Below are 19,990 nucleotides of genomic sequence, written 5' to 3'. Positions count from 1 at the left end.
CCAATATGACGGCAAAATTGTCAAAGTGATACATTTGTATGTGATCAGGATTTAACTGAAGAATTAGAGATTGCAATTAAGCAACTAGTTTCCAATTAAAGTCCGGGTAGTGATGGATTGACGGCAAATTTTTATAAGGCTTTTGCAAGTGTGCTGAAGCCGATCTTGTTATCTGTGTACAAGGACATGGCGCGTAGTGACAACGTGTACAATTCTATGACTTTGGGAGTGATCACTATGGTTTTCAAAAAGGGGGATTGATCCAATTTGGCCAATCACACTGTTAAACACCGACTATAAGATTTTGACGAAGGTGTTCGCAAACAGGATTAAGCAAGTGGGGCATACGATAATAGCACCAACGCAGGCGTATAGCGTACCAGGGAGAGAAGCAGCAGACATAGTAGGCACAATTAGGGATACGGTGGAATACTTGAAATTAACAAAGCAGAAAGGGATTTAGGTCTCTTGATTTAATAAAGCGTTTGACAGGGTGGAGCATACATTTATGTTTAATGTGCTAGAAAAGTTAGGTTTTGGTTACAGGATGGTGAAATGGCTAAAAGTATTATATAGCACAGCAACAGGTAAGGTAGTAACGATAGATTGGAAAGGGGAGGGGGGGAAAAAAAAGAAACTATATAGAGGCACTATGGGCTTCCTTAATGAAATAAAGCCCTAAAATGTTTAACTAAACCACCGCTGCCAAGCAGCCGACTCAAAACCAAAATTGTCCAGGAGACCCAGAAAACTCCAAACGAAAGACAAAGGCTGCCCAGGAGACCTTTGGTAACCCAAAAGGCTGGAGTCACACAAACTTTCCAGCACCCCAAAGTATTCACTGGTAAACAGGCAATTGACCACAAATACGCACACACAGTTCTGAGTTGGTGTTTGCAAATACACCGACAACTAGAGAAGGCACAGGGAGAACCTCTCACTACCTCTGAAGGTGAGATAATGAGTCAGCACAGGGCACTGGAGACTCAGGGTATATGAAGACTCCCCACACCTGGGATTAATCAAAGCCAATCAGTGCCACACACACCTGATGGCAGTGAGTTGATTCTCTCACCACTCTCACAGGGCCGAAAGACTGAGTGCCCTCACAGAGCCCTCCTCAGGAGGAAGTAGCACTGAAAATTAGGTATATACAGACCCTTTCCAAAAAATTAGAATATCATGGAAAAGCTTATTTATTTCCATAATTCCATTCAAAAAGTTAAACTTTAATAGATTATAGATTCAGGGCCCACAATTTAAACGATTTCAAGTATTTATTTGTTTATTTGTACATAATTTGGGCTCAATTAAAAAATAAAACCCACGAAAACAGGAATTCCAAAAATTAGAATACTGTGAAGAAATCACCATTTACTTCTCAGTTTTTGCAGAAAAAAAAAAAAATAAAAAAATTAGGATCACATCAAATCAATCAAAATATGGTACTTTCAAGATGATATGTCAATCTTCAATACTTGGTTGGGAATCCCTTTGCCTTAATCACTGCCTGGATGCACCGTGGCATTGAGGTAATCAGCCTGTGGCATTGCCTGGGAGTTATGGAAGCCCAGATTTCCTTGATGCTTGCTGTCAGCTCTTCTTTGTTTTTGGGTCTGGTGCCTCTCATTTTCCTCTTGATAATACCCCATAGATTCTCAATGGGGTTTAGGTCCGGCGAATTGGCTGGCCAGTCAAGCACTGTGATGGCATGGGCATCAAACCAGGTTTTGGTGCTTTTGGCGGTATGGGCAGGGGCCAGGTCCTGCTGGAAGATGAAATCTGCATCTCCATACAGATCCTCAGCAGAAGGAATCATGAAGTCATCTAAAACATTCTGGTAGACTGTTGTGGTGACCTTGGATTTAAAGGTGACATATTATGCTCATTTCTGCTTGTTGACATGGGTCCTTGATGTCTAAATGAAATGATAGTAAGATGCTTTGATCGAGAAAACCGAAGGATTGAGCACAGCAGGGTTGTTTACGCACCAGTTTCACAGCCCTGCTCTAAGCGGCCGGTTTCAGTGCCTTTCCCACCTGCCGGCCGGAAGACGTGAGGACGGCATCGTGTGACCATGGCAACAAGCGATACACAGCAACTTTCAATAAAGTTGAGAAAAAAACAAAAAAACAACAACAAGCAATACACAACGCAATAGTAGCACAGCAGACATGTAGCAGGTAGCCCCTGTCTCCGGCTCCAAAATAAAGTAGTGATTGCTTTACTGCAGATAACGTTCTGGTACTCTCAGGTCTGGTCTCTCATGCCAGCAGCTAACGCTACAGGCTGTAGCATTAGTTATACTGTAAGCTGTAGCCTACAGCTAACGCTACGGCTAATGCTACACATGTATTACATGTATACCAACACACAGGAAAACGGTCAGAGAACAGTCTCCTCCCCATGTTCACGGCCGAGCAGTGGTTCACCGGCCGGTTAGAAGCGATAAAATCTCAATATCCTAATTCATTTTCTCAATTCACCGTCATGTTTTAAAAGAGTGCTGATATGACAAATTAACGTTTCGTATCATTAACATTATCGTGAATCCTACGGCCAGTAAGCCCAATGTTGATAACTTCACATGTAATGTTAGTTCAGCCTGTACAAGTTAGCGAGAACGAGAAAATGGCGAATCCTCGTTCAGGTAGCTGGCGTAATGTGGGAGGAGATACCCAGCGACGGGGCTGGATTATTCATATCACCCGGACTGTTACGTAACAATCCGGGTGAAATCCAAACGGCTCACTTAGAGACTCAATTCCTGACTCTGCCAGGTACAAAATATTGACTTAGTTGTCAAAACTCATGCTTAAGGGGTGGGGAGGCACTCCGGATACGCAAATATACATACGAAAGCAAGGAAAAAGTGAGTTTTGCATAATATGTCCCCTTTAAGAAAGCAGAGTTTACCAACACCTGCACCGGACATTGCACTCCAAATCATGACTGACTGTGGATATTTCACACTGGACCTCAAGCAGCTTGGGTTTTGTTCCTCACCCGTCTTCCTCCAAAACCTTGGACCTTGATTCCCGAATGAAAGGCACACTTTACTTTCATTGAAAAAGAGGACCTTGGACCACTGGCCAACAGTCCAGTCCTTCTTCTCCTTGGCCAAGTTGAGACGCTTCCTGCGTTGGCTCAGGCTCAGAAGTGGCTTGACCCGAGGAACCCGACAGTTGTAGCCCATCTCCCGGATGCGTCTGAATGTGGTGGTTTTTGAAGCTGTGATTCCCACCTCATTCCACTCTTTCTGGATCTCTGCCAGATTCTTGAATCTTCTCTGTTTGATAATCGGCTGAAGCCCACGGTCATCTCTTCTGCTGGTGCATCTTCTCCTGCCACATTTTGCCCTTCCACTAGACTTTCCATTGATATGCTTGGACACAGCACTCTGTGAACAGCCAGCCTCCTTAGCTATGAACTTTTGTGGCTCACCCATCCTATGGAGGGTATCAATGATGGTCTTCTGGCCAGTTGTCAAGTCTGCAGTCTTCCCCATATTGAACCGAACTGAGACAACTGAACCAAAGTGAAGCAATTTAATGACACCTGGGGAAACCTGTGCAGGTGCTTTGAGTTTAGTAGATGATTAGTGTGTGACACTCAGTTTAAAACATTCATGCCCTGCAAAATTTGGGCTGATTTCTTCACAGTATTCTAATTTTTTGAATTCCTGTTTTTGTGGGTTTTATGAGTTGAAAGCCCAAATTATGTACAAATAAACAAATACTTGAAATCGTTTAAATTGTGGGCCATGAATCTATAATCTATGAAAGTTTAACTTTTTGAATGGAATTATGGAAATAAATAAACTTTTCCATGATATTCAAATTTTTTGGAAAGGGTCTGTATGTGTTTGATGCAGCTGCAGATTTTTCTGTTTCTGTATGTTTAAATGTAACTAGATGATTATATTTGACCATGTTCATTTTTACCACCATAATGTTTTTAACAAGAAAGCTGTAATAGTTAAGAATGTGTTGTAGACAGCGTTTCACAAGGTTTATAAAGTTTCTCTCGTCTTTTTAAAGGAGTCTGGTGACTTTCTCCACAGACCACAGGAAGCAGCTTTTATTAATTACTGTTAACTGTATTTGTAAAATTTGACATGTTTATCATCAATATGTTTTATTCTTTAATACACTTGGTGTAAATGCTTAGGTACAGCTTTTTGGGCAGGTCATTATTTTGAGATATTATTGCGATCAAACACTCCTGTTGGCTGTCAAAGTTTGACCTTGGACACTCCTCTCTGTACAGAATCTGTGTGTTTGAGGTCTGAAGGACACAAAGAAGCGATGCTGCCTGCTGACCTGCTGGACTTTATTAGAGATCAAGTACAAAAGCTGAGAAATGATTATCTTCATAAGAAATGCAGTCCTCCTGGATTAGACTCATTCAACAAGTTCATTATTACACATGAGTTAAATATTCAGATGTCAAATGTTAAAATAAGTTAGAAAAGTCCCTCAAGACTGGGGATGTTTTGTGAAAATCCCTTTTTTCTTAATATTTGATAAACGTTATTTTCTTTAGACACACAGGAGTTTGACAGTGAAAATGTTTATTTTAGCATCATATAAAACAGACACATTTCATGTTTCAACACAAAGTTAGAAAGTGCTTCACAGAGTCAGAAGTGAGTTCTGTGGTTTTATTCCCACACAATATAACTGTGGATTTACACAAATTATCGCAAAACTAAGTGCATCACAAGTTTTAAACAGTGTTTAATGTGTTTATGCTGGTGAACTGCTTCCATATCATGCCTGCTATTAATGTTTCAGTTAAGCTGAGTCATAATGCAGTGGATCCTTTTCAAATCATTCTGCACTTTGACCTGACAGCTGCAGTACAACATGATGAGACCCGACATTCACTGACTCCAGTTTCAAGGGGCTGCCTGCTGTCAGACACATTCACATACATGTATGATTACTGTATTAAATATGAAATATATACAAACACTGACCACTACAGTGTACTTAGAATAATATGAAATAAAGTCAATGTTAGCAGATAAAAGTGCTGGTATGGAGCACAAGCTTGTTTCAGTGCAGTTTGAGAAACAAGTTACAGAAACTTGTTAGAGTAAACAAATCATTACAAACATGTTTGGTTCAACGTAAGACTGATGTTTGTTCTGTTGTGATGTTTGATTATATATAATAAATGTTAATATATAAATATCAATATCAAGATATATATTGTGTATCGCTATAGAGAGCTGACGCCACATCCCTTCAGGTTTGAAGAGAGACAAATAATTTACTGGTCCTGTTTGAATTGAGTCATGAATCACACAAATGATGTTAGTCAATGTCAATCATCAAACTAATTAAATATCAGACTGTGAAAATACGTCATTATATAGACGACACAGCCAACAGTCTCATTAGTGACGTAGTATCATTGAACGCTCACCAAAACCTGTAACTTAAACACTGTAGAGCTGCTCCTGTATATCAGCAGCTCTCCTTTCACATAACTGCAGTTGTCAATGTGAGCAGATTTATTTTGATTTCCATCTTGTTTACGACCTTTTCTGAGCCCAGTTGGCGGCCATGTTAGTGTTAGTGACATGTGTTGAGCGAGATGATGTAGTTCACTTAGCGCCTTAACACAAAATTACATGATATTTTACTCTATGTTGCACGGAATAAACTATTAATCAATATTTAATCAATATTTTAATTGATAGTGAAAACAGCTGTTTGTATCCCCATTAAAATTAAATCTTTAGGTCTGTTATTAACTAAATCTCTTCTGACCAGGACGGAGTGGGCCAAAGTAAATTACAAAGCTTTTAGCACAACCTAGCTAAACTCACACGTTAGCCTTATTAGCCCTAAGCTTGCAAATTAAGCTAGTTAGCTATCCAGCTGTAAACATCTCAGAGTTATTGAAAGCTGATAAATGTTTTGCTATGCTACGTGGGATGGAGGGTAGAGATTTACAACTATCAGTATCAAGAACTAAGTAAGTAAAGCGAATTAGCATTTAGCCATTACAATATTATTTTCCATGTTTAAAAGCTGCATTACAGTGTAGTGATGTCATTTTCTGACCTTACCACACTGTTCTACTTGTTCCAATATTTGTCTTTACCCACTTAGTCATTATATTCTCGTTACTGATGATTATTGATCAGAAATCATCATGTTAATATTGTGTGAAAGCACCAATAGTCGTCCACCTTGAGTCATTTGATCAAAAATATTGTGATATTTGATACACCATACGGCCTAACAATATTACAGTCTTATTTTAGGGCTGTATCGCCCAGCCCTTGTTACATGGTTTAAACGATTAATTAATACATAATACTTTAATTGATGCCTAATTGGGACCCAGAATGTAAAAAGTGACGAGTTTTTACATCTGCTCACATCGGAGCAGCTGTGGATGTATGTTGCTCAGACGATGAACTGTATTGATCTCTATCACGAACTCAGTGATGGCACATCTGTCCTGGTGTTGATCTGTGTGATTGACATGAGAGAAAAGTAAGTTCAAACAAAGCACTGACACAATCACATCATAAGACACAAAATAGTTCCATTCAGAACAATATGATGAGCAAACACACCTTTATTACATTGACGAATGAGAGCTGCCAGATAACTTTGAGCTTCAGCGAGGACAACTAATAGACCAGCAACTATGACAACTCCACAGCTAATGACTCCGAGAACCGTTTTAACTTTGCTCCAGTCGTGTGATGTCACTCCCTTCTTCAGCCCTCCTGGTGTGTGTTCTGCATCTGCATGAAGACAGAAAACCAGTGTTAGTATCTGATATCAGGAGCATCAACACATCAGAGTCAAACCACCACATCAAGAACATTTATACCAAGTCAGCAAACGTTGAAATGAGACAATATGTGACTAAATAAACAGGTAACAAGTAAATATCCGTCTCACAACCAGCTGCTGGTCACATAACAGAAATTACACCACATGGCCACATGGTGGCACTGTAGCAAATTCACTGACTTATTTACCAAAACCTGCTGAACAGAAACAAACTTTGTTCTTCTGAATTTTACTTGGCTCAAGTGAGATTTATTTCAGCGTGTTCATATTGAATTACCCAACGTTTTGTGCTTCATGTAATGTTTCTGCTTCCTCAGGTTTTATACTACGTGTCACCAAAATGTGGAAGTCTAAATATTTTTTCCTCTAAGTTCATGTTGATACACTTTTAAAATCAGTGTACAGAGATTTTAAAATAGCTTTAACAATGAAGTTCATATTAACTACACGGTACAGTGGTTTATGTGATAAAAGGTCAACTAGTGACATTAAAGCAACAAAATGTAACTTCTTGGAGAAAGATAGCTGATTGTTAAGTCTCATCTCCAGGTCATCAAATACCTGGAGATGAGACTTGGGTTGACGCATCAGTACTTGGGGGGTACTGGGGATGAACCTTAACAATCAACCATCTTTCTCCAGGAAGTTACATTTTGTTGCTTTAAATGCATCAGACACTCGCTGTCCACACTACAACTGTTTAAGGTGCAATATTTAAGAATTGGCCACCTGTCAAATTCATAATAAAAAAAAACAGGAGGCAGCAAATTACCAGAGTGACCGATAACTGCTGCTAGCTGTAACTGCAGTGGGCTAGTTAGCTCGAGTAGCTTGGAGCATCAGGGGAAGATTTGTGTTTACAACGCTAGCACAGGAATGTTGCGCAGGAACAGGTGTTGCTAGCTTGTTAGCATGCTAACTTGAGTAGATATCTACACAGCACACGTTACACATGTCATCACGTCATAAAATATTTATTCAGTTATGTAAACAAAGCATGTAACTATTAGCTGTGTGCTGGAGATCAGATTGGCGACTTAACCACTTAAGTAAAAGATGAGTGAGTCTTCCTACATTTCTACTTTTTCACTGTGATATTTAGAAGTTTTTCCTTGGGAAATTTAAGGTGTAATATGTAAGAATCTAACATAAAAAAAATAACGAAAATTATCAACAGAATGTCGAAATAACAGTTTGACGTTATGACATCAATATGTTGTTATGCAGAGATATCTACTGTAAGCATGCTAACCAGCTAGCAACGGCCCATCCCAGTCCAAAGCTCCTGTTCTGGCATCGTTATCACCATCATCCCCCCCATGCTTCAAACACTGCACGGCTAATTGAGTGGATGAACCAACAACAGCTACAGTTAGCAGCAGTTAGCGGTTATTTTAGGGATATTCTGCCCCCTATTGGTTTGGGTATGAATTTGACAGGTGGCCAATTCTTCCATATTTCACCTTTAAATACATTTCAGACATTTTATTTATCATAAAGTTTCACTAACAGGTGATTTCCCTTCAGCCAGCTGGTTCCTTATGTAGGTTTTTCTAGTAATAGGACACAGTGTTTGTATAAATAACTCTCATGCATAACATACTTTCAATTTGAACGACAGGACTGAAAATGGAGACAGGGCATCAGGCTCAGAATGAAGCACACTACACAACTTGTGGTTACTGTACGCTCACAGGACTTGTGGCAGCATTGGACGCTTAATCGACTACCTCCTACAATGTGGTGGCTCGTCTGTGAATTTCCTCTTATATCTTAAAAACAGCTCAAGGAAATGAATTTCTGGAGACATTTTAGCAAGAAATAACTCATAAAGTTGCTAAAGCATCCAGCAGGACTCGCTGCCTCTGAAAAATGTTATAAAAGTTAACCTTTGTCGAGTTGAAATGAAGACAGATTTGGCATCTGCATGGCTTAAATGTCTTCAGAAATACACTTCACTGAGCTGTTTTTGTAATATTGGAGGAAGTTTCCAAACGTGCCGCCATGTTGGTCCAGTTTGAAACCCCGTAGCAGACAACCAACGAGTGGTGTAGCCAGGAGAGTCTGCATGGTTGAAGGTGTCGGTCGGGTATCAGTATTGGTGCCAGTTTCCCATGATGTATTATTTCTCTATGAGAAACCACAGTGACCTACCTTCAGTTAATGCTGGTGTGAACACATTGCTGTTTCCTCCATGAGAGGTCACATTCAAGACAAAATGTTCTGTGGGTGTAAATCGGGAGGTTGTTAGACTCTGATGTGTGACCTGTGTGGCAGTAACATGTTTCCATCCTGCACTACAGCAGAGTTCAGCTTACCTGTGGTCGCCAGCAGCACCCATCTCCTCGTCATCTTGCTATAATTAGCAGCCAGATCACACCAGTAGATTCCAGAGTCTGCAGTCCTGACTCTGGACACATGAAGTCTGATCCGTCCGTCTCTGAGGGCGTCTTTGTCACACTGGACTCGTCCCGCAAACTGTTGATCCTGAGACTCTGGGACCTCGACGCCGTTAATCATTTCATACAAAAGCTTCAGAGGCTTTGACAGCAGGAAACAAGCCATGTTGGTGAGAGACATGTCAGTTTTGGTGCGACTGTCCCACCTGATGGTGATGTTATCGTCCTCCTCTGCCTGATAGAAGGTTGTGGCCATTTTCACAGCAAACATCTCTGCAGACAAGAGAGAGGGACAAAGAGAGACATCATGTGGAGTTACATCAAGCTTTACCTCATAATAGCCTGAAACATTTCTATCAAAGAACTGAGAGATCCTGGAGCCACATGGCTTTATAGTCTGAACTAATGAAGCAATTTAGATTTAGATTTTACTGTGTCTTCATAGTGTCCACCAGGAGTCAAGTATAGGACAATGCCTGCTGAGCTGTCCATTATCAGGCCAGAACAGACACTTTGAAGGGCATTAGTCTGGTTATACGTTGGTCACTTGCCAAAGATAAAAATAAGATCATTTATTTATATTTTCAGGCAGTTTGTGATGACAATATTATGTTTTTCATAAACAATAACCTCCTGGCATCACCTGAGGGTTTGACTAATAGCTGGAACAATCAAACCATCCCTTAAGGTTCTTCTGTGATGGAAACGTTCACTGGAGCTACTTGAGTAGTTTCATATGTGTCGGTTTATCAGGGGTTTATTGACACCCTGCAGCCAATCAGAACCGAGAATTCACCCAGACCATGGTTTAAAAGTACTTAACATTAAACCAGCACATAGAACTGCAAGAATTAGATGATTAATCAATCAAGGAATATTATCAGTCAACTATTAATAACATTAATTGTGAGTTGCAGGACTACTGACCACAGACAGAGGAGGTCAGAACGACGAGCAGAACGATCAAAATCATCTTCTTCCTGTCAGAGAGGAGAGACAGTTTTATTAGAGGAAGAAGATTTGACTTCATCAAACAGGTTTTAATAATAAAGATTAAATTATAAACTGTTTTTAAAATTTAAAAAGTACTTTTGGGTCTATTAAACTTCAGAGAGTGTGTGTTCTATCCCACGTCCCAATGGATCAAGTGACAATACGTTTTATTTACTTAGACTTATAAACTAACTTATAATGTTTCAGCTCTCACACTTTATCTCAGTCATAAGTTATCACGACTCTAATTTAACAGATCTGCTTGAAGACAATAAATAATTTCAACCTTCAAATAATGTTTAATGACAATAAATACAAACTGAGAATGTAAATAAAAAGGAAAATTAAAACAGACAAATAAATAAATGAGTAAATTAAAAAACAATGATTTATTAGATAAATGATTCTCTACATTTATTGTTAGTTATTTTGGTGTATTTGATGGCATGTTAATTTATTTATTGAGCTACTTTTTTATGTTTTATTTTGGTAGTCCTGGTCCTCTATTAATAAACTCAATGTCGTCCTTATAGGCTAGTTGTTATACTGTATATACTGTTAGCTGCTAGATTTAAAAGCACCTGTTAACGTTAGAGTGCAGTGTCTTGTTTCATATAATCTCAGTGTACAGTTATTGCAATCGGTAGCCTGAGTGTTAAAATAAAACCCCACCTGTTTGTGTGTTTGTGTTACAGGTGTGCCGATCGGTCAGCTGCTCCCAGGAACCATGAACACCTCCACAAGCGTATGAACAAGAAGATGAAGACACAGTTTTCCTGCTGAGCAACTTCCTGGATGCATTGCCTCAGTCTGATTCTGAACTGAAAGATAACAGTTGTTCATTTTCTGAAGGAGGAAGTGACTGATGAAGAACACAGAAGAAGAAAACACACACAGAGCTGCACTGTGGTCACTCAGTTCATGTTGTCAGCATTTACACTGAGTTACACATAATAATAATAATAATAATAATAATAATAATAATAATGATAATAAATACCTTTTAAGGCTTGTGATGATCATTTCTGATGACAGTTTTTTATTTTAAACAGAATTATTACATTGAAATAACAAACAATTGTCAAATAAACAACCTTTTCTCCAGAGTTAGAGTTATAATCTGAGCTTTGCGGGGGTCTGTAAAAGTAAGCCTAACCCTAACAAATGTTGGGACAGAGATACACAGGATCCTAGTGGAGCAGGTGCACCAGGACAAACGGATACAAACATTTTTTACACAAATAAAGAAATATATTCATGTGAAATGTTTGCTGAATGACCAAGTAAGCCCAAATAGATAAGAATGTGTTGTAGATTGCGTTTCACAATGTTTATACAGTTCCTTCTATTGACCAAGTCTTAAAATTGAGCGTTTTGTAAGGGAGTCTGGTGACTAAAGATTCAGGATCCATGAACTCTTTTGACTCAGATAAACAACAGTGTTATTTGTGTATTTATGACACTGACGAAATAAATTATAAATAGAAATGAATAAAAATGTAAAGATAGTTAATGTTATTTGAGAAGTTAAAGGGAGCCAATCATCACGTTAAAGCTGCACTTCCTTGTTGTTGTATTGTTCTTGTCCCTGCTGAATGTGCGCAGTATCCTGTCAGTTATTAATTCTCTGGACTGTGAATATTCAATCCTGGAGGAGGTTTCTCCCTCTAACAATAACTAGTTGAATAAAGAAGCGAATGTAAAAACTTGAGGCTGATTTGAATCAGTTTTCCGATCGGTGTCGTCGGTGAACTGATGTGCGTCAGTCACATAAAAACAAACAGTGGATGAAACACAAAAACACAAACTAAAGCACACAACATGTTTTGAGTTACTTACGTGTTTGTATGAGAGCGAGCTGTCTCACTTTGTGTCAGCTGAAGTATTTAATTCTGAGCTAGAAGGAAGAAGTGCTTCTCTTTAGCAACAAGTGTCTGAAGTGAGGAGGAAGAGTTGTTACGCGTTGTTGCATCAGCTCAACTCGTGATCATGAGGCTGCAGCAGGGACGGACTGGCCATTGGGCAATGTGGGCAAATGCCACTGCGGCCGTCCGGTGATGCGGCCGCGAGGCGCATAATAATAAAAACCAAAGCGGAGCTGAAGGCGGCCACAAAAAAAAGGGAAAAAAGCAAACAAACAAACAAACAAAACGGCCTGTTGACTCTGACAAATAATAGGCATACTAAACTAAATAAAAATAATGACGTTTTTTATTTTTCCTGTAAAGGACAACTCGGCGAACCGAGCCGGCGGCGCGGAGCGAGGGTGTGTCGGTCTGATGGTGTTGGTGTCTGATAACTGTACAGATCCTTCACTCAACAAAATAAAGATAAATGTCCCACAAAGCAACGTTACATTACCATACAACAGTAGTAACTGGTCGTGTCTTTGGCAACTTATATGAGGAAAATAATACCGCAGTTATTCGTGGAGAAGTGTCTGTCAGCCTGTCGGTCCGGCCGACTCTTCATCACATCTCTGCCCGAAAAACAGCGTCTGTCCCCGGCAGAAAACTTTAACTCACCAAGTGTTTGTTGTTGGCTGACGGTCAGCCCTCCAGACTGAGACTTAATGAACTTCGTGAACTCCCCGAGTGAAATGGTCAGACAGCGTCCTGTTTACTGATGGCGATTATGTTATTATGTAAATTATAGAAAAACGTAACTTTGTCACTTTCCAGGATGTTTGGTGAGTCAGGATCTCAATCACAACACATTATAACAGCATCATAAGATTATAAACAGACAGCTGGTACATGTTTAGATTAACAGGGGGACACGGGGAAACACCTTGGAAAAAACATACGTCATCATCATCACGTGAATCGTCACGCCTCCGCATCACTACAGACAATGGTGCTAACATTGTTGCTGCAATAAGGAATCTTGGCTGGACACAACCTCCATCTTTATTTACTTTGGATATTTAAAATGTCTTCTTCACGTTCCAATGTTAAATATTCTTTAGAAATTAAGGTTTATTGATCTTTGAAAGGGTGTACTTGCATTATTATGCCATTATCATTATATTAGTTGAAAAATGGTCTCAAAGCGACAATATTATCGTTTATCGCAATAATTTCTAGGACGATTTATCGTCCAGCAAAATGTGTTATCGTGACAGGCCTAGTTGCTACTTCCTCCTCCAGCAGCTGAAGTTTTTTTCACATGCGTAGGCTACCACAAAATACAGTTGGCCTACAAATTTTTGTTGACCTTGTCCTGCACACAAGTGGCATGTGAAAGAAGCTTCTCGACACTTCAGTTCATTAAGAGCCGTCTCAGGAGCAGAATGCGAGAGGAAAATTTGGAAGCCTTCATGTTGATGGCATCAGAGAAGGAGATCCTCATGAGACTGGACTCGGATGATGTGATTGATAGAGTGACAGAGAAAAGCAAATTATTGCGCAACCTGCTAATGTAACTAAAGGTAAAACATTTATTTTTCATGTTCTGGTTAAGCTATACTATTATGTTCTGTGGCAGTGTAATGTTTATGTTTCTGTTGGTTGCAGATGACCTGAGAAGACAAACGTGGCCTCTCTCTGTCAAAATTGCCAAGGCCTCTTTTTGGTGCCAGTCCGCCACTGGGCTGCAGTGTTGTTTATTTTGGTCAAAGTGAAAGTAAAGTTGGATCAGCTGTACTGACGGTTTGCAATGAGGTAATAACACAAACTCAGAAATATGTATTTTATTCATAAGTGAATAAACAAGCTGTTCTCAGAGGAAAATAAGTTCCCAAAATACTGTTTGAAGAAGAACAGAATACTTTGTAAGTTACATTTTCTATTTAATTCATCACAGACAGCTCCACTAACCCACTGCACAGCTCTCTTATAATACTGCGACAGTTCTAGTGTTTCACCCTGTCTCAGCCAGAACAACTCTCACTGTCTTTAAACTGAACAAAACATCCGTGAAGAGAGAGATTATTGATGGAAGCAGATTAAAATTCACCTCCATCTGTGACCCTGCTCCTACCTGGTCCTGGAGAACCTTGACCAGCAGAGGGCGCCCCAAGCCCGCTCAGTCTCCCAGTCCATCCCAGCAGAGGATGAGAGCAGGAGCAGGAGCAGGAGCAGTACCCACCTGAGTCTTTTAATCTGTGGGGGAAAGTCACAGATTTGGATGGTAAAAGGGAAGTGACCAGTGAGGGCAATATCACCAGACTCCCCTTACAAATCATGTGATTTTAAGAATTGGTTCATGAGGAGAAAGTCAACAAACTTTGTCAAACAGCCGCAACACATTCTAAATCATTGATGCGTTCTAGTAAATTCAGCATTAAATACGAAACATTCAGATGTTTCTTTTCATGTGTCAGTTCTTCATGTTTAAAGTTGATCCTGTCATGTTATCATGTTATCATTTAATGGGTCAAATAAAATAATGTAGTTACATTTAAACATAAAGAAAACTTCAGATCAAACTTCTTTCCATCAGGGGAAAAGTCGATGTTTCCCATCATGCACTGTATTCTGTGGAGAGAAGAGAAAAATCTGCAGCTGTCTTTATGATTTAATTCTGATGCTTCAAACACATATCGATATATACGAGAGGAAGCTGGAAAAGGAACAACATAAACAACTGTGATATTACTCCAAACCTGAACACGTAGCATTGTACCATAACAGTCAGGTTGTCAGACTGGTGACAGTGAAAACTCATTAGAAACAATAAGTAGTCATTACTCCTGAGTCACATGCAAGTATACCAGACTTCCAACTTCTCCACTTGCACTGCATAACCCAAAACAAACTCTGCAGTTGGATGTCAACACTCCATTTGCATCATTACTTGCTGAAAGACATAAGGGCCCTCCTTGTCAGCTGTCATGGACAGTCCTGTATTGCAGAGTAGATGCTTGCAACACCTATTGTTGTCTCTTCACAACGTTTCAGTGATCAAGGACATCAGAAGCTCCTCTCTGTAAGTAATCATGTTTGTTGAAGTCAGATGAGTCAGTCAGCTGTATGAAGGACATTCTATCAGAAACATCATTTACACTTAAAGAAAAAAAAGATTTTATTGATGAAACTAAACAGAGTCTGTGTTGACATTTACCTCTACCTTCATCTACAGTTAAACACATTCATTCATCAATATTTAGTCAAACAGTCAGTTGTGAGCTCCTGATGTCCTGTATGACAGTGATGTGGATTGGGATGGAGTCGTCGTAAGTCTATAACTGACTCTGTTTTGTCTCTACTGAACTTTACTATCAGCCGCTGGATTTCAACATGTTTGTCTTTTATTCTGCTGCACATTTAGTAAAGTTCAATCCTCAAAAAAATTGTTTTGACTTTGTATGTTTCAGCTTTCTTCTTCTTCAGGACGTTTCAACTGGACCCATTCACACAACTGAACCACAACATCACACTGGAATGGATGTTCACAACCACAACTGACACTTCCCCCAACTCCTGTCTGAACTACGTAGAGGTGTTGTGGTCCCAGAGTCTTGGGATCAACAGTTTGTAGGACGTGTCCAGTGGGACAAAGGTGTCCTCAGATACAGACGACTCAGACTTTATGTGTACAGACTCAGGACTGAGGACTCAGGCCTCTAAATGTGTGATGTGAGGACAAACTATGGTGTGGACTTTGGTGAATGTTGGCTCAACATCTCTGGTAAGTTGGTTGGGTAGAAGTCAGTAGAACTTTATTAACAGGTTCAATTCAGCAGCTTTTTTGGATCATCTGAATGAATTTGAATATGAATCTGTTCTGTGTTCACTTTACTGAGATAATGCTGCTAAACATGTTGACCTCGTACACCATGTGGAACGACTCTGTGCACTTTATGTTGTTACCTTTTTCATTTATAGCGCTATATGATGAATTAGCCCTTAATAAGATATGACATTGACAGTATATCCTGTATATCCTGTACTGGCCTCCTGCAGGATGTAAAGAAGAATCAGGTGAACTTTAGAGCAGAGAACATTCAGCAGTTCAAAACAGAAATTACATGTTAAAACATTAAATGAACTGAAGAACTGTGAACCACTGAAACATTAGAAATCTGTAAAGAGATAATTTTCTTTGATATTGTGATACATGATCCCTCTATATGCACTTCGTGTTATGTTTCTGTTTGTGTTGTTTTTGTATCTTAAGTTTTTTTTGCTTTAAGAATGAATCTTTCAGTTGTGACCGTCCATATTTTCTAAACAGATTTAACTTTCTCTCCTGGAGTTTTAACCTTTTCTTGTTGTAATGTGCAGTTTAAACTGAAATGAAGAGCTGCTGTTTGATTTGTGTTTGTTATTTAATGTGTGTTACTGATTGTCATTCTGTCTCTGTATGTGTGATTGAAAGAAAAGCTCTGATTTGTCAACGCTGGTGTTAAAGATAAAGCTCAGCAGAGGGCTCTCTTCACTTTAAAGTTATTGTATTAAGTGGATTTTGTTTCCCACAAGTTAAAGTCTCAAACAGCTATGTAGCTTTCACAGGAGGCTGGTTTGTGTAGTTGGTATGGGGCCGTCCACTGAGACTGACTGGGAGTCAACAGTATAAATAGGTCATGATATAATAAATAAAACTGTAATGGAAGATAAAGGGTCTCTGCTTGTTAGAGTCCGGGCAGCTAAGCTGCCAGGACACTATTGTATTCCTAGGAATTCTTTCTTTAGGGTCCGGGCAGCTAAGCTGCTCATAAACTCATTACAAATTATGAAGTCCATCACTCAGTTTTTTTCAAAACCTGTAAAACTTATAAAACCTATCTCCTCCCACAATTTTTGCCCAATTGTCACCAAACTTGCTAGAGAGCATCTTCAGACCGTCCTCCACAAAACTTGTTTCTCGGATTTTTGATTTATCAAAAATTAAGCCTACAGTGCATCAAAATGTTTGACTGTAAACAGTACTGTAAACATATACTATCAAATTCTTGCTAAATACATTTTCAATCTTCCTGAAAAAAATTGAGAATATTTTGCAGTCATGGTTGATGGAGTTTGGCAAATATCAGAATTTTATCTCAAAAACTGAATTTTTGAGAACATTTTGAATTCTGCTCTCATGGGAACAGCTGGAGTCAATGGAAGAGTGGCATTTTTAAACATCAAATTTTCTCTTATGAAGCAAAACACTTTAAGTTAAAAACAAATCACCAACATTTCCATGCTGTCAAGATGCAATTTATGTTTTATCAGATTTTTGTTCAGGTAACAGGATTCTGACATTTTGACCATTTTTGAAATCTGCCTTGACAACAGCTGCCCAGACAGTGACTCCCTGAGTCGACCAATGAAGCCACACAGCAGGTCTCACTTCCAGCCAATTAGCTCAGTGAGTTAGGAGCTGGTGCTTGGTGTCAGGTGTTGTGGGTTCAAGACCCAGCAAGGATGATGATGATGACAGATCCAGATGTCCTCAACATGAAACACAAGACCATTGTCCTGACGGTGGCATCACAGCAAGCCTCTAAATTAAATAAAAACAAATAACTTGGACTGGACCATGGACGAAAGCTAACCAAATTTTGCACAAAGGTGCAGTCTCATGCCAGATTACCTCACCTGTAAACCCAAGCCAATAGTCCTGATGGTGGTGCTACAGCAAGCGTCTAAAGTTCAAACCTTTGAAAATTCATAACAAATCAACCATACTTGCTACAGCTTCAGAACTTTTATCAAACTGTAGCCTCAATATTGAAGAAACTTGTGTACATTTAAACCTATTAAAAATTATGAAGTACATCACTCAGTTTTTTTTTCAAAAACTGTAAAACTTCTTAAACCTATTTCCTCTCTCCTCCTTTGATTTATGAAAAATTGACCCTCAAAAACTGAATTTTTCACAGCATTTTAAATTTTTCTTTCATGGGAACAACTGGAGTCAATGCAATGATGACATAGCTAAACACCAGTTATTCACTTATGGAGCAAATCAATCATTTTTAAAATTACCAACATCTCCATGCTGCAATATGTGTATTTTCAGATTTTTGTCTTGATAACTGAATTTTTTACAGTGGTTTCAAATCTGCCTGCACAACAGTGAATGGCTTAGTCAATTTGTGAAGCCACTGTTGTATTGCCACTTGCCAATTAGCTCAGAGCGATAGATGACAGTCTTTGGTTCCAGAAGTTGTGGGTTCAATACTCAAGTGGTCCAAAATGAACATTGTTGTCAACTGTCTTGTCTTCCTATTCTCCTGTTTGTTGCTCAGAATTGCCTAAATTTGCCAAAAATAGCCCGGACCCGACCCATCGCTGCGCAGCAGCTATAATTCTTTCTTTCTTTCTTTCTTCTTCTTCTTCCGAGGAAGTCATACTTCCCATGGGCGAAAACTCACCAAACTTTACAGAAATGTCCGGCCCCATGCCAGATTTACTTAATTCCAAGGACATGTCAATATTCCTCCTGGGGGGGGCACAATAAGCGTTTAAATTTAAAAACTTTAAAAATACCTACAAAATCAACAGTACATGCTACAGTTTTGAAACTTTCACCAAACTGTAGCCCCAAATACTGCTGAAACTTTAGTCCACTTAAACTCATTACAAATTATGAAGTCCATCACTCAGTTTTTTTCAAAACCTGTAAAACTTATAAAACCTATCTCCTCCCACAATTTTTGCCCAATTGTCACCAAACTTGCTAGAGAGCATCTTCAGACCGTCCTCCACAAAACTTGTTTCTCGGATTTTTGATTTATCAAAAATTAAGCCTACAGTGCATCAAAATGTTTGACTGTAAACAGTACTGTAAACATATACTATCAAATTCTTGCTAAATACATTTTCAATCTTCCTGAAAAAAATTGAGAATATTTTGGAGTCATGGTTGATGGAGTTTGGCAAATATCAGAATTTTATCTCAAAAACTGAATTTTTGAGAACATTTTGAATTCTGCTCTCATGGGAACAACTGGAGTCAATGTAAGAGTGGCATTTTTAAACATCAAATTTTCTCTTATGAAGCAAAACACTTTAAGTTAAAAACAAATCACCAACATTTCCATGCTGTCAAGATGCAATTTATGTATTATCAGATTTTTGTTCAGGTAACAGAATTTCTGACATTTTGATCAATTTTGAAATCTGCCTTGACAACAGCTGCCCGGACAGTGACTCCCTGAGTCGACAAATGAAGCCACACAGCAGGTCTCACTTCCAGCCAATTAGCTCAGTGAGTTAGGAGCTGGTGTTTGTTATCAGGGGTTGTGGGTTCAAGACCCAGCAAAGATGATGATGATGACAGATCAAAATGTCAGATGTTCTCAACATAAAACACAAGACCATTGTCCTGACGGTGGCGTCACAGCAAGCCTCTAAATTAAATAAAAACAAAGAGCTTGGACTGGACCATGGATGAAAGCTAACCAAATTTTGCACAAAGGTCCAGTCTCATGCCAGATTACCTCAGCTGTAAACCCAAGCCAATAGTCCTGGGGGGTATTCCAGAAAGGAGGTTCAACAAACTCTGAGTCTATCCCTGAACTCCGAGTTGACTTACCCTGTGAAGTGAAACTCTGAGTTTTCAGTTCCAGAACAGCTGATCTGAGTTAGGTAAGTCGACTCTGAGTATGTTAACTCTGAGTTGAGCTCGTGCCTGACGACTAGTAAAAAGCCATCATCAATGGAGCTCCGATACTGTGATTCACCGTGGCAACAGGGGAGAAAACAGGAAGCAGACATTTTCTGGGAAAAAAAAAAAAAAAAAAAGTAACACGGCTGCGGCCGTAATGAAAATCACTGACAGAGTTTTAGATGCGGTCGTCTTTTCATTTGGAATTTAACATCAGTTTCTTTCATATTAGCC

At 39.2% G+C, this 19,990-nt stretch overlaps 1 protein-coding gene across 3 annotated transcripts; it reads right to left on the bottom strand.

Moving 5' to 3' along the window:
- Positions 1 to 4,315: 4,315 nt before the first annotated feature.
- On the bottom strand, positions 4,316 to 12,931 carry LOC311273862 (uncharacterized protein). Of its 3 annotated transcripts, none has more exons than XM_084381146.1 (7): positions 12,742 to 12,931; positions 10,889 to 11,037; positions 10,151 to 10,203; positions 9,143 to 9,496; positions 8,979 to 9,047; positions 6,599 to 6,772; positions 4,316 to 6,491 (listed from the first exon to the last, which is right to left on the bottom strand). In XM_084381146.1, the coding sequence occupies exons 3-7, from the start codon at positions 10,194 to 10,196 to the stop codon at positions 6,385 to 6,387; spliced, it is 750 nt and encodes a 249-aa protein (XP_084237272.1). In that variant the 5' UTR covers positions 10,197 to 10,203; positions 10,889 to 11,037; positions 12,742 to 12,931; the 3' UTR covers positions 4,316 to 6,384. The 3 variants fall into 3 exon arrangements, with proteins under 3 accessions (XP_084237272.1, XP_084237271.1, XP_084237273.1); XM_084381145.1 differs by lacking the exon at positions 12,742 to 12,931 and adding an exon at positions 12,056 to 12,250; XM_084381147.1 differs by lacking the exons at positions 8,979 to 9,047; positions 12,742 to 12,931 and adding an exon at positions 12,056 to 12,230.
- Between the last annotated feature and the right edge of the window lie 7,059 nt (positions 12,932 to 19,990).

Source organism: Pagrus pagrus (assembly GCF_965226575.1).
Source record: "Pagrus pagrus genome assembly, chromosome: 18".
Lineage (NCBI taxonomy): Eukaryota > Metazoa > Chordata > Actinopteri > Spariformes > Sparidae > Pagrus > Pagrus pagrus.
The sequence above is the reverse complement of the archived record's forward strand: the minus strand, read 5'-3'. Positions and strand labels throughout refer to the sequence as shown.

Excerpts from the sequence above, each read along its gene's own strand:
- LOC311273862 (XM_084381146.1), bottom strand. The coding sequence starts at position 10,196 with ATGATTTTGATCGTTCTGCTCGTCGTTCTGACCTCCTCTGTCTGTG. Across the intron at positions 9,497-10,150 it reads TCTGACCTCCTCTGTCTGTG|AGATGTTTGCTGTGAAAATG; the intron begins GTCAGTAGTCCT and ends TCTTGTCTGCAG. Across the intron at positions 6,492-6,598 it reads CATTCGTCAATGTAATAAAG|ATCAACACCAGGACAGATGT; the intron begins GTGTGTTTGCTC and ends TCAATCACACAG.